At 41.9% G+C, this 22,518-nt stretch overlaps 1 protein-coding gene across 2 annotated transcripts in view; it reads right to left on the minus strand.

Moving 5' to 3' along the window:
* The window catches only part of SHC3 (SHC adaptor protein 3), a 193,848-nt gene that overhangs the window by 47,859 nt on the left and 123,471 nt on the right, over positions 1-22,518 (minus strand). For both annotated transcript variants that reach the window (XM_056525398.1, XM_056525389.1), the window contains 5 exons: positions 11,124-11,243; positions 8,306-8,359; positions 6,918-6,969; positions 2,881-3,007; positions 1,693-1,849 (listed from right to left, as the gene is read on the minus strand). In XM_056525398.1, coding sequence (XP_056381373.1) covers positions 1,693-1,849; positions 2,881-3,007; positions 6,918-6,969; positions 8,306-8,359; positions 11,124-11,243 — 510 coding nt within the window. The remainder of the gene's footprint in view (positions 1-1,692; positions 1,850-2,880; positions 3,008-6,917; positions 6,970-8,305; positions 8,360-11,123; positions 11,244-22,518) is intronic.

Genomic DNA, 22,518 nt, shown 5'->3' on the forward strand with positions numbered 1-22,518 from the left:
AATATGATGTTTGGTCATGTGACCTACTGACCCCTGACTGTTTGTTTTGGCGCCTTTTTTCACTGCATTTATACCATGCACCTCTGTAATGTTGTTAACACTGATCTGAAGAAGGAGGCGGTGACCTGCGAAACGCGTTATCCTGTACACCTTTGCCTGAAACTCATCCAGTTATGGTTTACAAGAACTACCTGGTCTGACTCCTCGCTTCCTTTCTGTAAACATTGAACCAAAGAGTTTTTTCTGCGCCCTCAACCATTCGTCTCTTCCAGGATTGGCTTGCCCTCTCCTGCACCCTTGGCTTAGCAGCTGTTTACACACATTGTAAACCCCAGTTGAGGGTTGATACACAAGTCTTTGACTTGCTCCAGGTGAGCACCCATTACCTACAGGCACTCTGCTCTGTCCATCATTTCTAGCACCTCTGAAATACGGCAGTAATGCACTAGGCGCCTTGTCCGGGTCTTTCTCTTTTTCTTATAGCTACTGATCCATAGTGTTCTCTGTACATGATCACTGATCCATAGTGTTCTCTGTACATGATCACTGATACAGTGTCCTCTGTACATAATAACTAAACCGAGGTGTCTTCTTTACATGGTCACTGATCTGTAGTGTCCTCTGTACATGATCACCAATCCATAGTGTCCTCTGTACATGATTACTTATCCATAGTGTCCTCTGTACATGATACCTGATCTATAGTGTCCTCTGTACATGATCACTGATCCATAGTGTCCTCTGTACATGATCACTGATCTACAGTGACCTCTGTATGTGATCACTGATCTATGGCGTCCTCTGTACATGATTACTGATCTATTGTGTCCCATGTACATGTTCATTGACCTTTATAGTGTCTGACTTCAGTTTAACCTGTTCATCCCCTGCATTCCTGTTGTTGTCTTGCTGTTATATATTTTCTAGTTATCCTGTCTTGTTCATATTATAATATTTGCCATTTATCTTGTTTTGGTTCTTAGACTATTGTCTGTACATGTTTCCCTGATATCTGTTTACTACTTTACATTTCTGCATGTATTTAGTATTCTGGTTCCCTGTTTTTTTGGGGGTAATGGATTATTAACCACTTGTATCCTGACTTAGTACTTGACCTAGTACAGTTCTTTTTTATTGTTTTGATCCTGATGACCCTGCACTTTAGTTATAGTATGGACTGTCAACTAGTTGTAGAGTCACCGTTTTAGGGTTGCTATGCAAGAAGGCAGGTAAAGAGGCTCAGGGGCATCTAAGGGCTCACTCTTCCCAGTCCTACGTGATGCATAACCATGACAAAAGAAGACACAGGTCATTGAAACTTGCTATGTATGAGATTGCACAGCCACGGACTTGTCACAGTGGCCATGCTGAATTTGTCCACCTACAATGATTATGTCAGCATCAGTACTGGACCATGGAGCAATTAAAGAAGGTGGCCTGGTCAAAATATAAACCATTTCAAAAGAAAAGAAGGAGAGTGCCTCATATGTAAAACCTCAGAGGTTTGAAATAGAAGAAAAGAGGAGGTGAATGCACTTACCTATTGGTGTTATTCCTGGAGGAAACCCCTATTGCCCATTAGAAACAGTCTGAACATTTAAAACTGTTCAAAAAAGATTGAACAGTTTATATGCAAAAAATAAATAATAACTTACCCACACATCAAACCACTTCATGCTTTAGGGTATATACCTGGGAGTTATCTCCTTGGTTTTGATGCTGAGCTCTTAATCTCTCATCAATAATCCCTCCTGGGGGTGGCATTTTATTTGGAATGCTGTTGTAATATTGATGTTCTGTCGCAGTCCCATCTTCTTCTGGCCATATTGGGTCATCTAAGCTTTGCATTCTAAATATATACAGTAAATATAGAACATTAAGTATGCTGCTTTGCTTTGTTCAAGAAATTAAAGGGGTACTCCAGTGGAAAACTTTTTAAATCAACCGGTGCCAAAAAGTTAACTGTTGCCAGAAAGTTAAACAGATTTGTAAATGACTTCTATTTAAAAATCTTAATCCTTCCAGTACTTATCAGTTGCTGTACACTACAGAGGAAATTGTATAGTTCTTTTCTGTCTAACCACAGTGCTCCCTGCTGACACCTCTGTCCATGTCAGGAACTGTCCAGAGCAGGAGAGGTTTGTTATGGGGATATGCTTCTAATCTGGACAGTTACTGACATGGACAAAGGTGTCAGCAGAGAGCACTGTGGTCAGACAGAAAACAGCTATACAATTCCCTCTGTAGCATACAGCGGTTGATAAGCACTGGACAGATTTTTAAATATAGGTAATTTACAAAACTGTTTAACTTTCTGACACCAGTTGATTAAAAAAAACGAAAGTTTTCCACCGGAGTACCCCTTTAAACTTAACATTGTTTACTAGCATTCGTCTTTATGGATGCTCAGTGAGGTACGTTCAAAACAAGACAACAACCACACACATTCTTCAAAATATCACTAATCCTTTTTATTGTTCAAGACATCAGATACATGTCAGCAACCATAGCAGGTAGTAACAGAGAGGGCAGGGGGCGCTGGCGCCTCCTGTCCTCTCTGTAACTACCTGCTATGGTTGCCGACATGTCCCTGATGTCTTGAACAATAAAGAAAATTGCTGATTGGTGCGTGCCGTCTCTATCTACTTCTTTGTACCCAGTTATCTACATGTCTTGACTGAGCACCACCAGCGACAGCATCTCGAACCTGGACCATAATGCAGTTGGACACTTTGCAATATGTGATTGCAGTGTCGGATTAATTTGTTTCTACCTCACCTTTTATTATAACTATTAGCAAAACATAGTGTACAGATATGACTTTCATTCTGTTTGTAAACAACTTCAAACAACAAATTGGTCATAAATTATTACACTTACCGGTCAGGAAATGCTGGCATCTTCGAAGGGCACTGTAAATACTGCTTAAATCGAAGTTCAAACGCTTGGCCTATAGTACTGATGACATCTTGAGCCAGTCCATCACTGCATTCCAGTATATGACAAGCTGGGGGGAGGGATGCAGACATATATAAATAAGCAAAAAGTGAGCTGCGGAAACACTTGCCAGAACCACAGTACAACACCTTCATTCAAAGTCTTGAGAAAAAACTGGCTACCATGCAGGCTGCGATTAAAGATGTCAAAAAAGACAAATTCATCAGGGATAAAAACGATTTTGACTCTCATCAGATCTTCAACTATAAGTACCGTCAACAAAGACAACAAAAGAAACATAATAAATCTAACTATGGTGGTCAAGAGAAAAAATAAAACGACAGACTATATGACCAAAGAGTTTGATTCGAGCGGTTCTGATGACCTGGCTCGTAATATGAACAAACCCCAACAAAATGAACCAACGGGAGTCCCTTTAGGAGAAACCGCGTCAGGAGAGGACGGAGGTGTAAGAAGACCTTCGGTGAAAAGAAAGACTGTGACATGGCGACATTAGTTAATAATGATATTGTGACTAACCTAACAAATATCCATCTGAATGGAGACTGTGTGGCTGCACTTAGCAGAGGACTTAATTTTGGCCTTGTGGAAAGGTTTATCTTTTCCAAATTTGAAATTGATTTTTTTAAGGGTGTGAGGAACGTAAACTTGAAGAAATTTTTGCATGTCAGAAAACTAATAAAGGTTTATCCGCTAATGATAAATATGAAGGGGAAGTCAGGTGTAGTTCAAGCACATTAGGATTCAGACCTGTAGCTGAATTTACGGACCAGGAAAATCAATTTGTTTTAGACCTAGCCAATCTGTCAGAGGCCCCCTTTATTGGAAGTCAAACCGAGGAATCTGTTGAGGTTTTTACGGGAGGGAATCCCTCCCACTTTAACACCCCCCTCCCCCCCCCCCCCCCCCAATGGTTACTGGGAGCCCGGTAGACTTATTCTAAAAAGCAGTCTGAGGGGAAGTGAAAGCTTTGATCTATCCCTCCGTCCGACCGAACCTCCCTTGGAAAGAGAAGAAGGCTCTTGATGAGCTGTTATGCAGACAAGACATAGTCATATCTAAGGCTGACAATGGCGGTTCGGTCGTACTTTGGTGGAGGGAAGATTATATGAGAGAGGTCCACAACCAATTAGGGGATAGTCAGACTTATGTAAAGATGTCAAGTGACCCCACAAGACCTTAGAAAAATTAAGGGCCCTATTACTAAAACATCCCTACTCTAGGGTACTGACTATTAAAACTGCTGAATGCTTGCTACCAGCTAATCCTAGCAAGCCTTATTAGTATATTCTACCAAAGGTCCATAAGGGGGTCAATCCCCCTTCCCGGTCAACCGATCGTGACAGGGATCGACTCCCCTACTGCCTATTTATCTAACTATATTGATTGGTTACTGGCCCCCCTCCTCCCCACTATCCCATCCTACCTGAAAGATAAAGGGGACATCCTCAATTTTATGCATAATTTTCGTTGGCAGGATGGCTATGCGTTGGTATCAATCGACGTTGAGAGCCTGTATACTCGCATTCCACACAATGCGGGTATACAGGCTCTCTGTCGTATTTTGAGTTATACCGATAAATCACAGGATTTCGTTAGCTTTGTCACCGAATCAGTCGAGTTCATCCTCACAAATAATCACTTCATTTTTGACAACCAATGGTACAAACAATTGAGCAGCACGGCGATGGGTACGCCCATCTCGTGCTGCCATGCTAATATTTTTTTTGCCATTTTTGAGAGTGATTTTGTGTTTTGTTCAGGTAACCCATTTTTACGCCACATCAAGTCTTTTCACCGTTATGTCGATGACATAATCATGGTGTGGGAGGGGTCACAGATAGATTTTTATAATTTTGTCTCCTACCTCAATACTGTGAATAACGTAAATATGAGGTTCACCTCCAATTTTGGAGGATCTGCACTCGAATTTCTCGATGTGCAGATCGAGGTTAGGGAGAACAAAATCTTCACATCAGGTTTTAGAAAAACCATATCCAAAAACTCCCTCCTGCACTATGAGTCATCCCACCCGGTCCACACAAAAAATAGCATCCCCTTTAGCCAATTCTTGCGGCTCAAGTGCATCAATAACGATGCTACTCGATATGAAGAGCAGGCAGAGGAGCTGAAAGGGCGATTTCTACAAAGGGGATACCCGGCTGAAATAGTCAGTAAAGCAAAAGAGAAAGCTGACGGGATCCCAAGGATAGATTTATTGAAAAAGAAGAAAAAGAAGAAAATGGATAGGTTTATTTTTTATTTTCAGAATACAGAGATGAATAGCACTGTTAAGCAGGCAATTCTAAAGTATTGGTACATGTTGGAAAGAGATGAGGATCTGAGGGAGTTTACACAGAAAAAAACAATAATAACATACAAAAGAAATAAGACATTGCAGGACTACATTAAGAAACATCAACACATAGAAACTGAGAAAAATGTATCCATACATAAATGGTTAGGCAGAGATACATTAAAAGGTAATTTTGCGTGTGGGTTGTGCTCCTTTTGTCATCTGAACTATAAAGGGGGCAGACTTAAAATAGGTGATCGCTGGATACAAATTAGGCAGTTTATAACTAGTGTTGCTCGCGAATATTCGCAATTCGAATATTATTCGCGAATATCGCATATTCGCGAATTCGCGAATTTCGCGAATATAGCGCTATATATTCGTAATTACGAATATTCTTTTTTTTTTTTTTTTTTTTTTTTTTCTTCACAGTGATCACCCCTCTCTGCTTCCAGCTTGTGTGGTGTAAAGAAGGCTGTAATACTACTGTGTGAGACTGGCGTGCGAAAAATCGCATATGCGAAAATTAGCATATACTAATTTTCGCATATGCGAATTTCCACTTATGTTAATTTTCGCATGTGCGTATGTTCGCATACGCGAAAATAAAACGAGGCTATAACGAATATGCGAATATTCGCGAATATATGACGAATATTCGTCCATATATTCGCGAATATTCGCGAATTCGAATATGGCCTATGCCGCTCAACACTATTTATAACCTGCCGTTCCACCCATGTTGTATATACCTTGATCTGTGAATGCAGGTTTTATTACATTGGAAAGACCATCAGACCTTTCTTTCATAGAATTAGGGAGCATGTTCGCTCCCTCCGTACAGGGGTGGGGGCGACTAGATTTATTAACCATATGAATCAGATACATGATGGTCGTTCCAATACCTTCAAGTTTGCCGCAATAGAAAGAGTCGAAAAAGCGATCAGGTTTGGAGATAAAGACTTACAGCTCCAAAGGAAAGAATCCTACTGGATCATGCAGCTGGACACTACAGGTCCGATTGGTCTTAATCACCGAAATGAAATGAGTGGGTTTCTATCATTAGGATTCTTCCCTTTGCGTCTCTTTTTGTTAGAGAGATTTTGGTTTTAAACAAGTATATGTTTGTATTTTAACGAAACTTTTTTGCCACTATGTGTCTGTGATTTGTTTATGTGTATCCATGGAGACCCTTCCGTTTTGTTCCTTGTTTAAACACACCCTCTAACCCTGATGTCAGTAGGGGCCTTGAGAAGCGCGTGAGTGCGCGAGGCGGACCCGCTAGCCCGCGAACGTCTCTGTAACTGTAGTCCCCCCGCACGTTTGTACCTGTGTCCGGCTGACCTGCCCGTGTCTTTGATGTCACGAAAATAAAGACGCATGAAGATTATCTGAACTCGCTGCGGTGAGTGCGCAGGTCTTTCTTCTTTAAGTGCAATAGTCGATATCTGTCTGTTTTGCCAGCTGGCACCATCTAGGGACTGATTAACACAGGCAACGCTGCCTTTGAAACACCGCTGGTTAGTGACTGGAGGGTCAATATTGCCACAGTTTAGTAGCTGTGCCCAACCTCAACTTGTTTGGACTGCCATATATAAATAAGTGTGTATGTATTATACCTCTAATATATATAATATTGTTGGTTGATCTTAAAACATCTTACCTCGCCGATTAACAGGATCCTTTGCCACATAAGCAACATAGTCTGTAGCATCCTAGTAGACAAATAAGGGAGGATTATAGTTTTGTTTTCATTGAATGGCTTATGTGTGTTTTTTATTTTTTATTTGATAGGGTTATGGTTTAGCTATTATGCAGGTTCGCTTATAAAGGTGTTTTCTAAAATCCCAATATTGATGACCTATCCTCACGATAAGGCAACCATATCAGAATTGGCCTTTTTATTGTGAAGATTGCACCATAAACCTGCATTATATAGCAGTTGTTTCTTACTCATGAGTTTTACATGACATGATGTTTAAACCTCATCATGTACATATGATCATGTACATATAATTTATGTATATTTATTTATGTAAAAGTGTAATATACCTGTGTCTAGGACCTATATATCCCTAACAAATACCATTTATATCTTGCTCACTTGCTTTGTCTTCTTGCCTTGTGGAGGGAGTATGTCCGTCTCTCTCTCCCTCACTGTGGATTACTCCTCTGCTCTGAGTTAGAGAGCAGTCTTGCAGTCTGCAAATCACTGCACAGTAGTTTTTATGCATACATTTTCTATCTGTTCCTAGTAAAGCTGGATGCTAATCAACATAGCTGTCACTATGTGTGTCATTCTGTCTTCACAGACTCCTGAATGTCTTATCAGATTCTTTGTAATTCAGGAGTCAGAGAAAGCTTTGGCTGTTCAAGCATGCTGGGAGTTGTAGTTTTGCAACAGCTGCAGCCAGTGTTTGTAAAGCACTATGTTAGAGCAGCATGCCCACACATCCTTTGTCTGTAATTTTGCAAGAGCTGGAGGCACACAGCTGGAGAATACAAAGCTCTAAAACAGAGTTTTACAAATACTGTACCCCCAGCTGTTGCAAAACTACAACTCCCATCATTACTTTTTTTTTTAAATAAATGTATGTTTAAAAAAGTAATCTTATCAGTATTACTACAAAGTATAAAAAGTTTTTCATAATCGCAGTGCCTCTTTAAATTTATTATAAATTTATTTATACATATTTGCAGATGACCTCTCAATTTCTCACCTATAGGAAAATATATTTCATTGGTTAATAAACATGTAAACCTAATACCTTAATTTAACTCTTTTGGAGCCATAAGGTCAAACTCTCTGTTATTAGAAGCTTACCCAGATCCTCTATAAAAGATTTTGGGTAAGTTTGGTAGAAAACATGAATTGTTAGAAATGTAAACTTCTCAATACTATGACGTGTATATGTTGTAAGACTTGCTTCTAAACAGCAAGTTAGGGAATGCAGAGAGAGAGAGAGAGAGAGAGAAATAATGATATAATATAAGCAAGGTAAAGCAGTAGGAATCATTTCATGTGGATTTTTCTTTAGTATTAGTACTTACCGGGTCACCACCAGATGCAAAGGAAATGGACTGCATATGATGGTTTGCTATGATCTGTACATGAATAAACAGAGAAAATAATCATTTAGGACATGTAGTTGCTTACATACTGCACATGTACTGCATATTTAGGTACTTACAAAAATTCATTTTTACAAATAAGAATATAAGAAAAGAATTAGAACACTATGGGGGACATTTATAAAGGGATTTAGAGCTCTTTTTTTGCTTACAAAAGTTGCACAAAAAGTCGCATTAGCACCTAAGCAAATATTGGTGCAACTTTTGGCTGTAAGCAAAAAGCTACAAAAGAGCTTACCAAAGTTTTATTTTTCACTTTGCAGTGAGGGATTTATCAAGTATGAAAGTCGCACAAAAATTCGCAAGCCCTCCAAAAGACCGTGAATTTAAGCCAGCCCGGAGCTGGCTTACAAAACGGCTTTGAAGAGCAGATTTTTATATTTCCTGTGATCACGGATCCAGCGGGAAATATGATATAACAACTGTACAAAGGAGCCTGGGCTGGCATCACTCTGCAGCTGCTTGGGCTCCATCTGATTAATAAAGGGGGCAAACCTTTACATCCCCCCCCCCCCCGCTTGTCTCCCACCCACGCTGCACATCTCCCATCTGTCTGCTACCTGTTGCAAGACTACAATTCCCAGCATGCCCTAACAGTGAGGGCATGCTGGGAGTTGTAGTCTTGTAGCAGGTAGCGGGCGGGAGATGTGCGGTGCAGGCGGGTGGGAGACAGGGGGGGGATGTAAAGCAGTGTCCCTGGGTGGGAGACAGGGGGGGGGGATGTAAAGCAGTGTCCCTGTCATTAAGTTAGGGTAGCGGGGTTAGAAGCTTCAAAACCCTCAATAAGTAGATAGGTAAAGGATGCCATTCGTATTTCCATGGTTTCCCAAGGTATAGAGCCTCCTGAGTTTGTAAAAGCTCACTCCACCAGGTCTGTATCCACCTCCTTTGCGGAAAGGAGTCTTGTCCCTTTGGAACATATTTGCAAAGCTGCCTCTTGGAGTTCATTCTCCACTTTTATCAACGACTACAGACTTGACAGTAGATTGGCCAAGTTCTCCTCATTTGTCGGACAGTTTTATCTGCCGCCAGGCATGAGAGTCCTCCCTCATAGGGTCTTCAGCTTGCCAATTCCCCATCTGTGATACTGGTTAGGACGTAAGGGAATCGTTAACTTCTAAAGATAATTTGTTTTCCCTCAGTCCTAACAGTAGCACAACTTTCCCTCCCTAGTTTAAATTCTATTATTTTTAAATATTCATTGTTAATTATTAGTTTTTCTTTTTAGTTCTTCTTGTTTATTACCCAAGGGGAAAGAGGGTGACCCTCCTACTTATGCAGAGTATTGTGAGTGTGTTTTACTAATTAATTGATTTCAATAAATATTCCATCTGTCCTAACCAGTTTGCGGGGGGGGGGGGGGGTGGAATATGCTAAATATGCAGCAGCAAATGGGCTGCAGAATTACTTTCCCTTAGCAGGTTCGGAAACAACATAAAACAACAAAATCTGGACTATTTTCTGTAAGATTTCTCTCTGCTGATTCTCCTTGCGATTCATTCACAGTTGCTGCAGAAATTTTTCATAGCAATCCCGCTACGTTAAGTTAACTTTGTATTTTTGAAATATCATGATAAATTACACTTATAATTCCTTTGAATGTAATGATTCAGCTGCTAAATCTGGGTAACATTAGAAAATTCTCTGACACTTTCCTTCAGGCACTATCAGCAGAATATAGGTGTTGTTCATTGTAAAATGAAGATGGCAGAGCTACTGTCACAAGGCTGTAGATGGAATTGGCCAGAACTGTATTTAACATATTACTAAAAAGTGAAATAGCCTTACAGGTTTTTTTCTTCTTCTAGGAAACCAGGATGGTTATCTTGAGTTATAACATTAGCATTTATAGCAGTAACTTAACATAAGCATCTTTCTGTCACTGCGTCTGATCCGTATCGTGTCCTGTTAATATGTCAGTCAATGCATTTTTTCATTGTGTACATTTTTTTTGCAAGCACGGATTCCTGGGCTTTCTGCCCCGTATCCTTTTCCATGACAAATGTATTTCCAACTGTTGCTCTGGCAACCACTTCCAGCCTCAGCCAACACTTACATTTTGCAGAGGCATTTCATGTTCATTTATTCATTGATTTGATTTGCTTTGGAATACAATGCATGTAAGCCTGATACAAGACATAGAGACCACTAAATAACTAGCTAAATATCACATTTTGGTTGCTTGTCTATGAACACTTCCACAAAATTGAGGAATTTAACACTGGATTTCAACAATAAATTTGCTGTCATGTGAACAATGAACTAACCATATTGTAACCATACAACATGTATAGTTTGAGTGGTGGCCTTTCATACATGATATGACATCTATGTTGGTGGACAGAGGCCACAGAAGACTCATGAATAGCTTACTGCGAAAAAGGATAACCTTTTCTTATTTTAGTAGGGTTATAGTTTTCTAGACCTTAAAGGGGTATTCCGGCTTTATACATTTTATCCCCTATCCAAAGCATATTGCGGTACTATTTATTTGTATAGTCTCTCTAAGGGTAGCATACAGTAATCACTGGCACACTAGGCACTGGGTTAGTGAGAAAGCTGTCAATCGGCTGTTGATGTGGGAAGGGGAAGCCTGCATGTCATTAAGCACAAATGGGAATAATAGTCAAAATGTATTCTACTGAAAAAAGCCATAAATGATAGTCAAATAGGTGATTTTTCAATGATAATATATCAAAATCTAAAAAGCATTATCCATACTAAGATAGGGTCATACCTGTTTTGAATCTGGAGTCATCATATTTAAGCTGGTTGTAGATATATTCAGCGTTATACACATTCCCGCAAACTGAAGGTTGCTCTTTCCGAGGATGCTAGAGAGGATTTTATTTGCTGGCTAGACAAAAACAAACATACTTGTTTAAGAAAAAGAGAAAGCAGGGGCTTGTGACGATCTGTGTTATTTATGGTTTTCTTCCATTTTAATTAGTGCTGGATTTTTCTTTACTACATAACTAGTAGTGCATTTGCTACATATCTTCGATCGCTATCATGATCCATAGCCCAGGCATAGCCTGACGTGAGCACTCACAGATGTTAGGCCATGCCTGGGCTGTCAATCATACCTAATGACACCTCAACAGATGTGATTACAGCAATCGGTCCCCGCCCCAATGGCTACTTGTGGCTAATTTGGATATGGCATGGGACAATTATAAATGTCTATTTTGGCCAATTTATACATTGGACTGCTGACAACCGCCTATGGTATGGAAATGTTATACTAGGGACTATTATATGTTGCTGATTTTTATATAGCATACATCTAACATGTTCCCTTTAAAGTATTTTACAATAAGTTGCTACAACTGAATTAAGAGGTGAAGATCTCCTAAAAATGTGTCTTATGTGTGGCTGTCTGTGTGCAACAACTTGAAACTTTGCTAAATTTTTCGGGTTAAAATATAGTAAATCTATTAAGTCATTGGAGGCCATGGCCCTTTCTGCTAAGCCCTGCTCATAATTAAATAAAGTGGAATAAGCAGTGCAAAATACAATAATATTTATGTAAAATGGTGTTTTTACAAAAACTTGCAACTTTGTTATGCAATAGCCCTGTCTTGCATACTCTAGTAAATTCCCCCTCTTGGCTAAGGCACTTCAAATAATAAATTCACACCAAAAACATATACCCATCCCCACATCAACCATTCATTTTATGAAAAGTATTAAAAATAGCTTTATCATGTCCTTAGCAGTGAAGAAATAACATTTCAGGAGCACGACATAGTTATCAGAGATAAGTGGGGAAAACAAAACCCATCTTGAAATCACACCTGACTATTCAAGCAGGTAAGGCCTTTTCCCTTGTGGGGTAATTTCAGTCATTATGGTCTCCATTTTATGAATTATGTCCAGCTCAGCAACCCCTTCACCAATAGAGGGGGGTGCAGTAGCTTTGCAATGCCTAGGAATGACAGCGTGTGCCACTGTGAGAAAATTTTTAATCAATCTCCATGGACCCACCATGTAAGACAACAATGCCATTTGCAGGGTGGGGAAGACAGTATGTCCCTTCATAGAGTATTGTAACCTTAAAGACAAGGTCTATTTTAGCCTTTAGGTCTGCACGCTGCAAGTTTTGTTTTATTTTATCAAAGTTTAGTTTTTTCAGCATTTACTGTGTGGCACAGTATAAGTGACATGTTTACTTTATACTGCAGGTCAGTACAATTACAGCAATGCAAAATTTACATAGTTATTTATGTTTTACTAATGCAAAGTAAAAACACTTTGAGTAATGTTTTTGTGTCAAGAGCAGTGCAGTTGCCTCACTTAACAATAGAACACATCCTAAGTAACCACTATGCTATTAAATCAATACACAGGCATTTCCTTGTGGAATTTTCCCCAAAAAATTTGTTTCGGTCCGAATTTATTCGTGACGAATCGCTATTAAAAACGGCTATTTCTGGCCTACAGGGAGCCTAAATAGGGGTGTAGAACACTTTGCCTTGTTGTAGCATGCATAGGGAGTGTGCTGGGTTAGTGAAATAATACTGTTATTCAGTCCGACATACAGATTTGAGGCATTGCTATTAGAATCACTGTAACAGAGCAGCACAATGACAGAGCCTGGAGGTGGCATCGGTATGAGGAGACCATATAGTGACTGAATAACACAGTGTGGAGGTGTTAGCAGCATGAGGAGACCATATAGTGGCTGAATGACACAGCTTGGATGAGGCTGAAGCATGAGGAGACCATATATTGGCTGAATGACACAGTGTGGAGGTGGCGGCAGCATGAGGCGACCATATTGTGGCTGAAGGACCCAGCCTGGAGGTGGCAACAGTCTGACGTGACCATAGGGCCTCCCAATTGAAAAGATTAAAGATATTTTTTTAACATTTAAATTGAAGATTTCAAATAGATGAACCTAAAAAGTTTTATTTAATGTGCCAGTAGCATGATTAGACCACATGGCGGTACAGAGACACAGCCTGGAGGTGGCAGCAGCAAGAGGATATCATAAAGTGTCTGAATGACACAGCCTGGAGTTGGCGGCAACAAAACGAGACCATATAGTGGCTGAATGACACAGCCTGGAGGTGGCGGAAGCATTAGGAGACCATATAGTGGCTGAATGACACAGCCTGGTGTTGGCGGCAGCAAGAGGAGACCATATAGTGGCTGAATGAAACAGCCTGGAGGTGGCGGAAGCATGAGTAGACCATATAGTGGCTGAATGACACAGCCTGGAGCTGGCATCAGCATGAGGAGAACATATGGTGGCAGTAGGAGACAGCCTGGAGATGTCATCAGCATGAGGAGAACATATGGTGGCGGAATGACACAGCCTGGAGCTGGCATCAGCATGAGGAGAACATATGGTGGCAGAATGACACAGTATTGAGCTGGCATCAGCATGAGGAGAACATATGGCGGCGGAATGACACAGCCTGGAGCTGGCATCAGCGTGAGGAGAACATATGGTGGCAGAATGAAACAGCCTGGAGGTGGCATCAGCAGCATCAGGAGTTCTTAAAGTGACCTGGTGACAGAGTGGGGTGGTGGGTGGCAATACTGGTGATGAAGGTGGGTGAATAAAGGAGAACTTGGCATCAGATGTGTGGCATCAGGCGGGTGGCAGGATCAGAATATTAGCAGAGGCAGATAGGCAGAAGAAAACGGTAAAAGTGAAAGTGTTAGTGGTTTGTAGGATGTCTCTGTAGTAGGTCAGTTTGTCCTCCCTCTCAGTGGGTGTAATAATGTACCCTATTTTGTGCCGGTAGCGAGGGTCCAATAAGGAGGAGAGCCAAAAGTCATTCCGGTGCCGAATGGTGACAATTCGGTGATCACTACGCAAGCAAGTGAGCATGCATCGTGCCATTTGTGCAAGTGACTCGGAGGGACTCCCTGCCTCCATCTCTACTGCATACACAGGTGTGTCTGGGTCCTCTGTCTCGGCTTCCTCATCACCCTCTAGGTACTCTGGCTGCTCCTGCTCCTCCTCTCCTGTCAGATGACTATAAAAATTGCCCATTTCGCGAAACCTAAACTGTGCTCCACTCTCCCCCTCCTCTTCCAGTTAAGCCCCCACAGGGCTCATGTGGCCGTGAGATGTAGGCGCCATGTCTCCAGTGCCCTGAACAGCAATCGTTTCTAACACGTTTTGTATAAATAAAGCAGTGGAATGATGTCGTTCATCCCGTAATCCTGGCAAATGACTAATAATGTGGCTTCCTCAAAGGGCCTGAGCAAATGGCAGGTGTCACGTATGAGCTACCACTGGTTGACATTGAAGTTACACAGGGGAGTCCCCTTATCCGATTGGATCATCAAGAAATCGGTGATGGCTTTTCTCTGTTCATATAAGTCATCCCAACATATGGAAGGTGGAATTCCAACGTGTGGAAACGTAGCAAATCAGACTGTGTTGGGGGATACCGATCTGACGCTGCAGCTCAACACTTCAGGAACCGCTTGGCAACCACATTGAACACGTGTGCCATGCAGGGCGCATGGCTCAGCCTTCCTTGTCACAGCGCAGACAAGATGTTCTTCCCGTTGTCGGTCACCATGGTTCCCTTTTTCAGTTTTTGTGGAGTAAGCCATGATTCGATTTCTTGATAAATGAGTTTTAGCAGTTCCTCCCCTGTGTGACTCCATTCGCCAAGGCAAACCATGTGAAGATCAGTGTGACACCGCTGTGCCCTGCACACATGATATGCTGGAGGGGCACTGAGACTTGTCCGTGCAATGGAGGCTGAGGACACGATGGAGGAGGAGGAGGCGGAGTCGCACACTGTTACAGGACCAATGGCCTTAGAGCATGGAGGCGGAAGCGGCGTGACCTGTTCAAGTTGCTGTTGTGGCTGTGCAAGAACCACATTCACCCAGTGGGCAATAAAGCACATGTATTGTCCCTGACTGTAGTTACTGCTCCACATGTCGGCACTGTTGTGCACATTGGTACACACCGACAGGCTCAAGGACTGACCCACCTTCCGTTCCACAAAATTGTGCAGTGCTGGTACTGCCTTTTTCACAAAGAAATGATGGCTTGGGACTCTCCACCTCGGCTCGGCACAAGCCATCAGTTCTTGAAAAGGGAGGGATTGCAGCACCAGCAACTTGGACAGGAGCCCATTCAGCTTCTGTGCCATTGGATGAGTGGGCGCATACTGTTGTGTCTTGTACTGGCGGAATGACTGACTCGAAGTAGGAGAAGCAGGAGCATCTGGAGCAACAGAAGATGGGTAAGACAGACAGCTCCCTTCAGCTGAGGTGGTGGAGCCTTGGCTGGCTGAAATAGGGAGCGGCGTGCCACTGGGTAATGCAGCAGGCTGGACCACCACCTTGGAGCCACGGTTCTCCCAGGCTACTTTATGGTGACGCTGCATATGTTGATGTAGAGCCGTGGTGCCAACACTGGGATCCTGCCCACGTTTCACCTTCTGCCGACACATCTCTCATGTGGCCATGCTAACCTCCTCTGGATGCTTGATGAAAAATTGCCACACTGCCAAGTAGCTGATTTTCCCACCAACAGTACGCACTGATTGACTACTACTGCAGCAGACTCCAGGAACCCTTGTTCCACTACCACCCGGAAAGGTAGGCTGCCCAGGGCATGTTTGGCTCCAGACTTTCCACTTCTGCCACCATGCTGACTGTCAACCATGCTACCACCTTGCTGGCTCAGCTGCTGCCTCATGGGAAACCTGCAACTCTCTTCTCCTGATGATGATGATGATGAGGCCCCTTCTGCACCAGGCTCGCAAGTGCGATCGGCTTCATCATCATCGAATTGTGTCTACACGTCACTGATGTCCTCCTCAGGTTCCTTAACAGTGTCTGCTTCAGGAGCCTGAACGCTCACAAAACCACCTCCCACACCACTCTCCTCATCACTACTTGCCCGCCTATCGGAGGAAGCGGCGGATATCTCCTCCACTTCTTGGCTGGGCAATAGCTGCTGACTGTTCTCTAGTAGATTAACCTCACTAAATAGTGGAGCTGAACCCACAGCATAGGACAGAGGCAATGGGAGGACAGGGACTGCTCCTGGGCAATGCCAACTGAGGTTTGTGTCTGAGGAACCCTTCGACTGTTGACTGGGGGTGTCAGATGTTACTTGTGAAGAAGTGGATGACCGTGTTAACCAATCGATGATGGCAGATGGGTTGCTGGTCAAGACACAACCACTAGCTGATACCGGGAGCTCAGGCCTCTCGCTGCGACTCCTGTTGCCACTTGCCCCTAGTCTGCTGCCTCTGCCTGTGCCTAATGAATTTAGGCCTCTGCCACTCCTCTGTGCACGTCCTGGCACTTCTCTGCCTGACATACTTAGTGCGTTTATAAGGGGAGGACAATACGCTACACCGCTTAAAACAGTATTTGTCTACAATACCAGCAGGTGTGTACTTTTGGCAGGCCTTTCACAGTAAGTAGGCCCTTAGGACTATAACAGGAACAAAATGGTACACCACTTAGATGTATGTATGTGGTATGCACTTTTGAGGGGAGTACAACACGCTCCACTATGCTTAAAACAGTATTTGTCTACAACACCAGCAGGTGTGTACTTTTGGCTGGCCTTTCACAGTAACTCAGCCCTTAGGACTATAACAGGGACAAAATGGTACACCACGTAGATGTACGTACGTGGTATGTACTTATGAAGGGAGTACAATAAGCTCCACTATGCTTAAAACAGTATTTGTCAACAACAGCAGCAGGTGTGTACTTTTGGCTGGCCTTTCACAGTAACTAGGCCCTTAGGACTATAAAAGGAACAAAATGGTACACCACGTAGATGTACGTACGTAGTATGCACTTATGAGGGGAGTAAAATATACTCCACTATGCTTAAAACAGTATTTGTCTAGAACAGAAGCAGGTGTGTACTTTCGGCTGGCATTTCACAGTAACTAGGCCCTTAAGACGTTAACAGGAACAAAATAGTACACCACCTATGAACGCACAGATTACACTTAATTGAGGACAATACGCTACTCTACGCAACCTGTCTTAGGCACTAATAGCAGGTAATTATGGCTTTTAGTGCTCTGCTTACCCTAACTGGCTGGCTACTATTAGCTTTTCATTTGCTGTACACACCAGTGCTGCAGCAGACAGTCGCTGTGTAGTACAACCAAATTTGCACTTTCTCTCAATCTCTCTCCCTTCCCTATCAGTGCTTCTAGGCTGGATTTAGCCTTGAGGTGAATCACTACTGACTGTAATATAGCCAAAATTTCACTTTCACTCTCAATCTCTCTCCCTTCCCTATCAGTGCTTCTAGGCTGGATTTGGGCTTGAGGTGAATCGTTGCTGTAAAAATGCTTTTCTGTGCAACACACACTGCTCTCTGTCATTCTCTCTTTGCAATAGAACGCTGAAGTGACTGGCTGCAAGATGGCTGACGATTATATAGGGCTGTGACTTCACAGGGGTGGCTGGCTGCTGATAGGCTGCATGCTGCATATGATTCAGGTCATCCTGCCTACCTGTTTTCCCGCCTTCCTAGAGTTCCTTGCCCCATATCCTGACATATGGAGCCACCATATTAGATGCCTTGGACTCTGGACCACACTATATGGAGTTTAATGAAGCGATTTGTGCAATCGAATTGTGGTGATATTCGGATTTGTTGCGACGCAAATTTTTCCTGAAATTCCTTAACAAATTCAGATTGGTCAGATTTGATTCACTCATCCCTTCTCTCAATCACCAATTGCAATCCTACATTAAATATGCCAAGCCATATTTTTTGGGTGTATATGAACTAATAATCATATAAACCCAACTGATTAAATTTGTATAATCCCAAAACAAAACCATCTAGGTATCTGTGTCTAAAAGACAAACCATTGAAAAATGTCCATGCATTTGTTTAAAGGGTTACTCCGCTCCCCAACATTGAGTTCAGAACGCTGTGTGCAGGTTTCCAGGTTCACGCCCGCCCCCTCGTTATGTAATGTTTTTTCACGCCCCCTCCCATAGACTTGCATTGAGGGGGCGGGACGTGATGTCCCATGATGGGGAGTGATGTCACGAGGGGCTGGGCAGGAACACGAAAGCCCGCACACAGCGTTCGGAACTCAATGTTCCGGACGCTGGGTAGGGGAGTAACCTTTTAAGATTTACTTGGATATAATCTCTCCAAAAAAAATATATATTTTCTTAAAGAAGATATTTCGAAAATAAGTGTCTACCTTGTGTCTTATATCCCATATCATTTACTCTGAAATTAATAACAATAAGAATAAATATCAGGAAGATGCAAAACCTCTAAACCATTCCTCGCTAAAGGGGTCATCTGTATTTATTTTCACCCCTATACCCAAACTGTAAATTCTATTTATGAACTGCCACCCTCTTTGCACCCATTATACAAAAATGGCATAAATCATTATAGAAACCTACAAAATAGTTTAATGAAATTACCCCAAAATGTTATTAGGTCTAAAATATAAATAAATCTTTATGATTCCCATCTAGCAATTTTTTCTATTTATTACATGATCTAAATCCCCTTTTGTCATTTTGGTCAGAACACCAATGAAGTAAGAATTAAATTTAAAAAAAACATTTAAATCAAGAAACAAAAAAAAATTAATAAGGGGAGGAACCACTAGCCGTTGGCCTTCTACTGAGATAAGATTCCACTGTCACCACAGGACAAAAAGTAGAACCTTCAAACCTACAAATTCTCAAACAATTTCCTCAAATTTTTTACCTTTTATGGGTAGGGTAACACATGCCATATTTTGCTAAGTATTATCTGCAGCTGATTTTGCTACCCACTGACTTCAATTACTAAGAAAGTATGCAGCTAAGACACAGAGCTACGAAGAACTCTCATAAAATTTCAAAAAAAGCATCTTTGAACAAAAACACAAAAAAATTGGAAACAACAGTAATAGATTGCTTTAATAGTCTTCGATTTGCCTCAAATCCAGACGTCTTTCAACCCTCCAATGACTATTTTACTGGGGTCTGTCTAAATTTTTGTCAAAAGTGATCTTCCTCCTGGAGAAACTTTTTTCACTGCTTAACATTATGCTAAAATCGTTTACTAGAATTCTTGCTAATCATTTTTTCTAGGCCCGAGTATGCATCAGGGAATTGGTTCCCTCTATTCTTCCCCTACGGTAGGTTTCTCCGTTAATGGGTTCTTCCGGACACATTCTCTTATTTGAATGGTACCCAACAGGGTTGTCCCTTTACCTCGCTAATTTTTATCTTATCTCTTGAACCCAGCTCTTATATTGACAGGGCTGTGTCCTCCCAAATCCTGTCCAATCAACTGAATTTACCACAGGTTACTCCAATCAAGGTGCAGAAACATCTCAGAGATGATCAAGAGAAATGGGACGACCCCAGATCTAAAGTTTAAGTGTCACAGCAATGACCTGAATACTTATGTGCATGTGAAATTTTAGCTTTTCACTTTTAATAAATTAGCAAAAAATCCTAAAATTCGATTTTCATGTTCTCATTATGGGATACTGAGTGCAGAATGATAGACAATTTTTTTATTTTATTTTAGTATAAGTCCACAACATAACAACAATATGAAATCAATGAAAGGGTCTAAAAACTTTCCAAAAAACATTGCTCATTAAATTACATATAACTTACATCCATGTACACTTCTTTTTTTTTCCTCGTGGATCTGATCTCTTCCTATATTTTTCATCTGAACTAGAGGTATACTGTTGCTATGCAACAGAGCAACACTTTCCCACAATCCCTCTTGCTTGCATACACTTGTTTACATAACTGAGCATATGCAAAGCAGACACATGGGGATTAGTAAATTGCTAGGAGTCGCGCCGTGGTCAGACATGCTGGCCGCGGACGCACTCCTGCTCCGCTGCCCGGCATACTCCATACTGCGATTCGCATCCCGCGATGCGATCACAGCCAGCCCACTGTGTCTCACCTTCCCCAATGTCCCCGTGCACTTCCTGCTTGCTGGTGCGCGCGTCCCCACCACCTAGGGCACGGGCGGGCCAGCTCTGTGAAATTTAAAGGGACAGTACACACTTAATTGGTTCTTGCTTTTCCATGACCCTATAAATTCCTTTTGACCCTTGCCAGATCTTTCTGCCTTATCAGCTTAAGAGAAAGCGTTCAGTTTGTGTCTTGCCATGTCTCAGACCCTATTGCTACGTATCCTGACCTTGTTCCTGTGCTGCATGCCCTGTGACCTCTTGCTACATGACCTGACCTTGCTACTGTGCCACCAGCCCTGCCCGCCTGCCTGTCCTGACTACGTGTTGCCTCATCCTACCAGTACCACGTTAAACCTCGGCCACCTGTGTGGACGAGTTGTATCAGGGGTAGCAACCTGGGTGTTGCCTGCCGCAGCAAGTCTGTCCCGCTTTGCGGGGGGCTCTGGTGAAAACCAGCGGCACCTTAGACTCCGCTCCCTGGTACGGGCCACGTCATCATCCACAAGTACAGAAGATCCACTTTACCTCAGCCGTAACATACATTTATATCACTTTAACAGGACCTTTTCAGTAATGCTTGTACATTTGAAATGTGTTTAATTTCACTAAATGCATCAGTACACAGACCTTTTTTTAATGGGACAATTCTTTTAAATTGAAACCTTGCATTCTGTACATAAAAAATAAAGCTTGTCAAAGCCATTGGAACAGTGCAGTAATCTACTATTTATACCTGCTTCTTCACACAAGATTAACAAAGTGATATAATCTCACTGCCAGCAAATGTATTTTCTGTGCCTCAGATTTGCATAGTATGAGTCACGAATCTCACTTTAAATTATGCCAGGATTCATCAGCTTTGCGAGTAATACATGTGTTACCAGATGGTCCCTCGTTCCATGTATTTATTCAGGTTCAGTTCAATTTTACAACATAACATACTGTTACAGCATTAGCTATAGGTAATGGAATACTGTAATTTCCAAGTTACAGCATATGCTAAGGAATTCCTCTTACAAAACAATATGAAAATATTCCTGCTTATGATCTATATACATAAACAATGTTTAACTGTCCAACTGACCCTATTGCCTGTTTACCTTACATTGCTTATTAGAAGATCCTATTTTTACTAGTTGCCAAGTGACACTTAGGTAGGGTCACACATAGCATATACTCAGCATATTTCATTGAGGTTTGAAGGCACCTCCAAACCTTACAACACACAGGGCTGCCGCGGGTAGTCCTGTGTGTCTGCTCATAGGAAAATATGCAGCGTATTTCCCACAGTAGAGCAAATTTCATGCTGTGTGAAATATGCTGTATATACAGTATGTGTGACTCTACCCTTATAAGGGAATTCTAAATAATACATGTGTGTCATGGATACCTTCTCTGTCCATATGCCTTATCCCCAATCAATATACTCCTCCTGGAGCCAGAATATGAGCAGCCTCAACTCTTGTCAACTCAAGCCATTTGACAAGAACATGTTCTTTCTTCGCGCTGAACAATTTCAGCGGCGGAATAGACAGCTAACTATCTTAATCCCTTAATGCCTTAAATGGACACTTTTAGATTCAAAAACTTTATAAAACTTTATATATTGCACATCTTGGCAAAACCTTTCTAATATACTTCATAAGAAAATGTTATTTCCTTTTTTATAGAGATCATGGCTTATAAAATCATGGCTTTGTCCAAGCTGAACACAGGCATGGACAAAGTCCAGTAAGTGTGGGTGGGCTAGCACTTTTCTGTCTGATAGGACAGGAGAGAAAACAGGGGAGTCCTATCAGACAGGAGAGAGCACACGAAGTACAAAAACGCTAATACCAGAGAGAAGGGTCAGAGAGCAGAGCCAAAGGGTCAAAATGCCAGCTATAACATATACAGTATAATGCTAGCTAGGAGACAAACAGAACTCTTTAGCAAGCAAAGACTGTCAGTCTACTCCCAGTCTTTGCTTGCTAAAGAGTTATGTTTGTCTCCTAGCTAGCATTATACTCTATCTGTTATAGCTGGCATTTTGACCCTTTGGCTCTGCTCTCTGACTCTTCTCTCTGGTATTAGCGTTTTTGTACTTCGTGCTCTCCTGGTTTAGACTCGGCTCTCTGACTACGTATTTTTGTGAGTGCATGTTCAGTTGTTTTTTTCTGTTAGTTTTGTGCCTCCAGCCTTTCACGACCTTTTGTCAGTTTT

Source organism: Hyla sarda, chromosome 1 (genome assembly GCF_029499605.1).
Source record: "Hyla sarda isolate aHylSar1 chromosome 1, aHylSar1.hap1, whole genome shotgun sequence".
In the NCBI taxonomy this organism is placed as follows: domain Eukaryota; kingdom Metazoa; phylum Chordata; class Amphibia; order Anura; family Hylidae; genus Hyla; species Hyla sarda.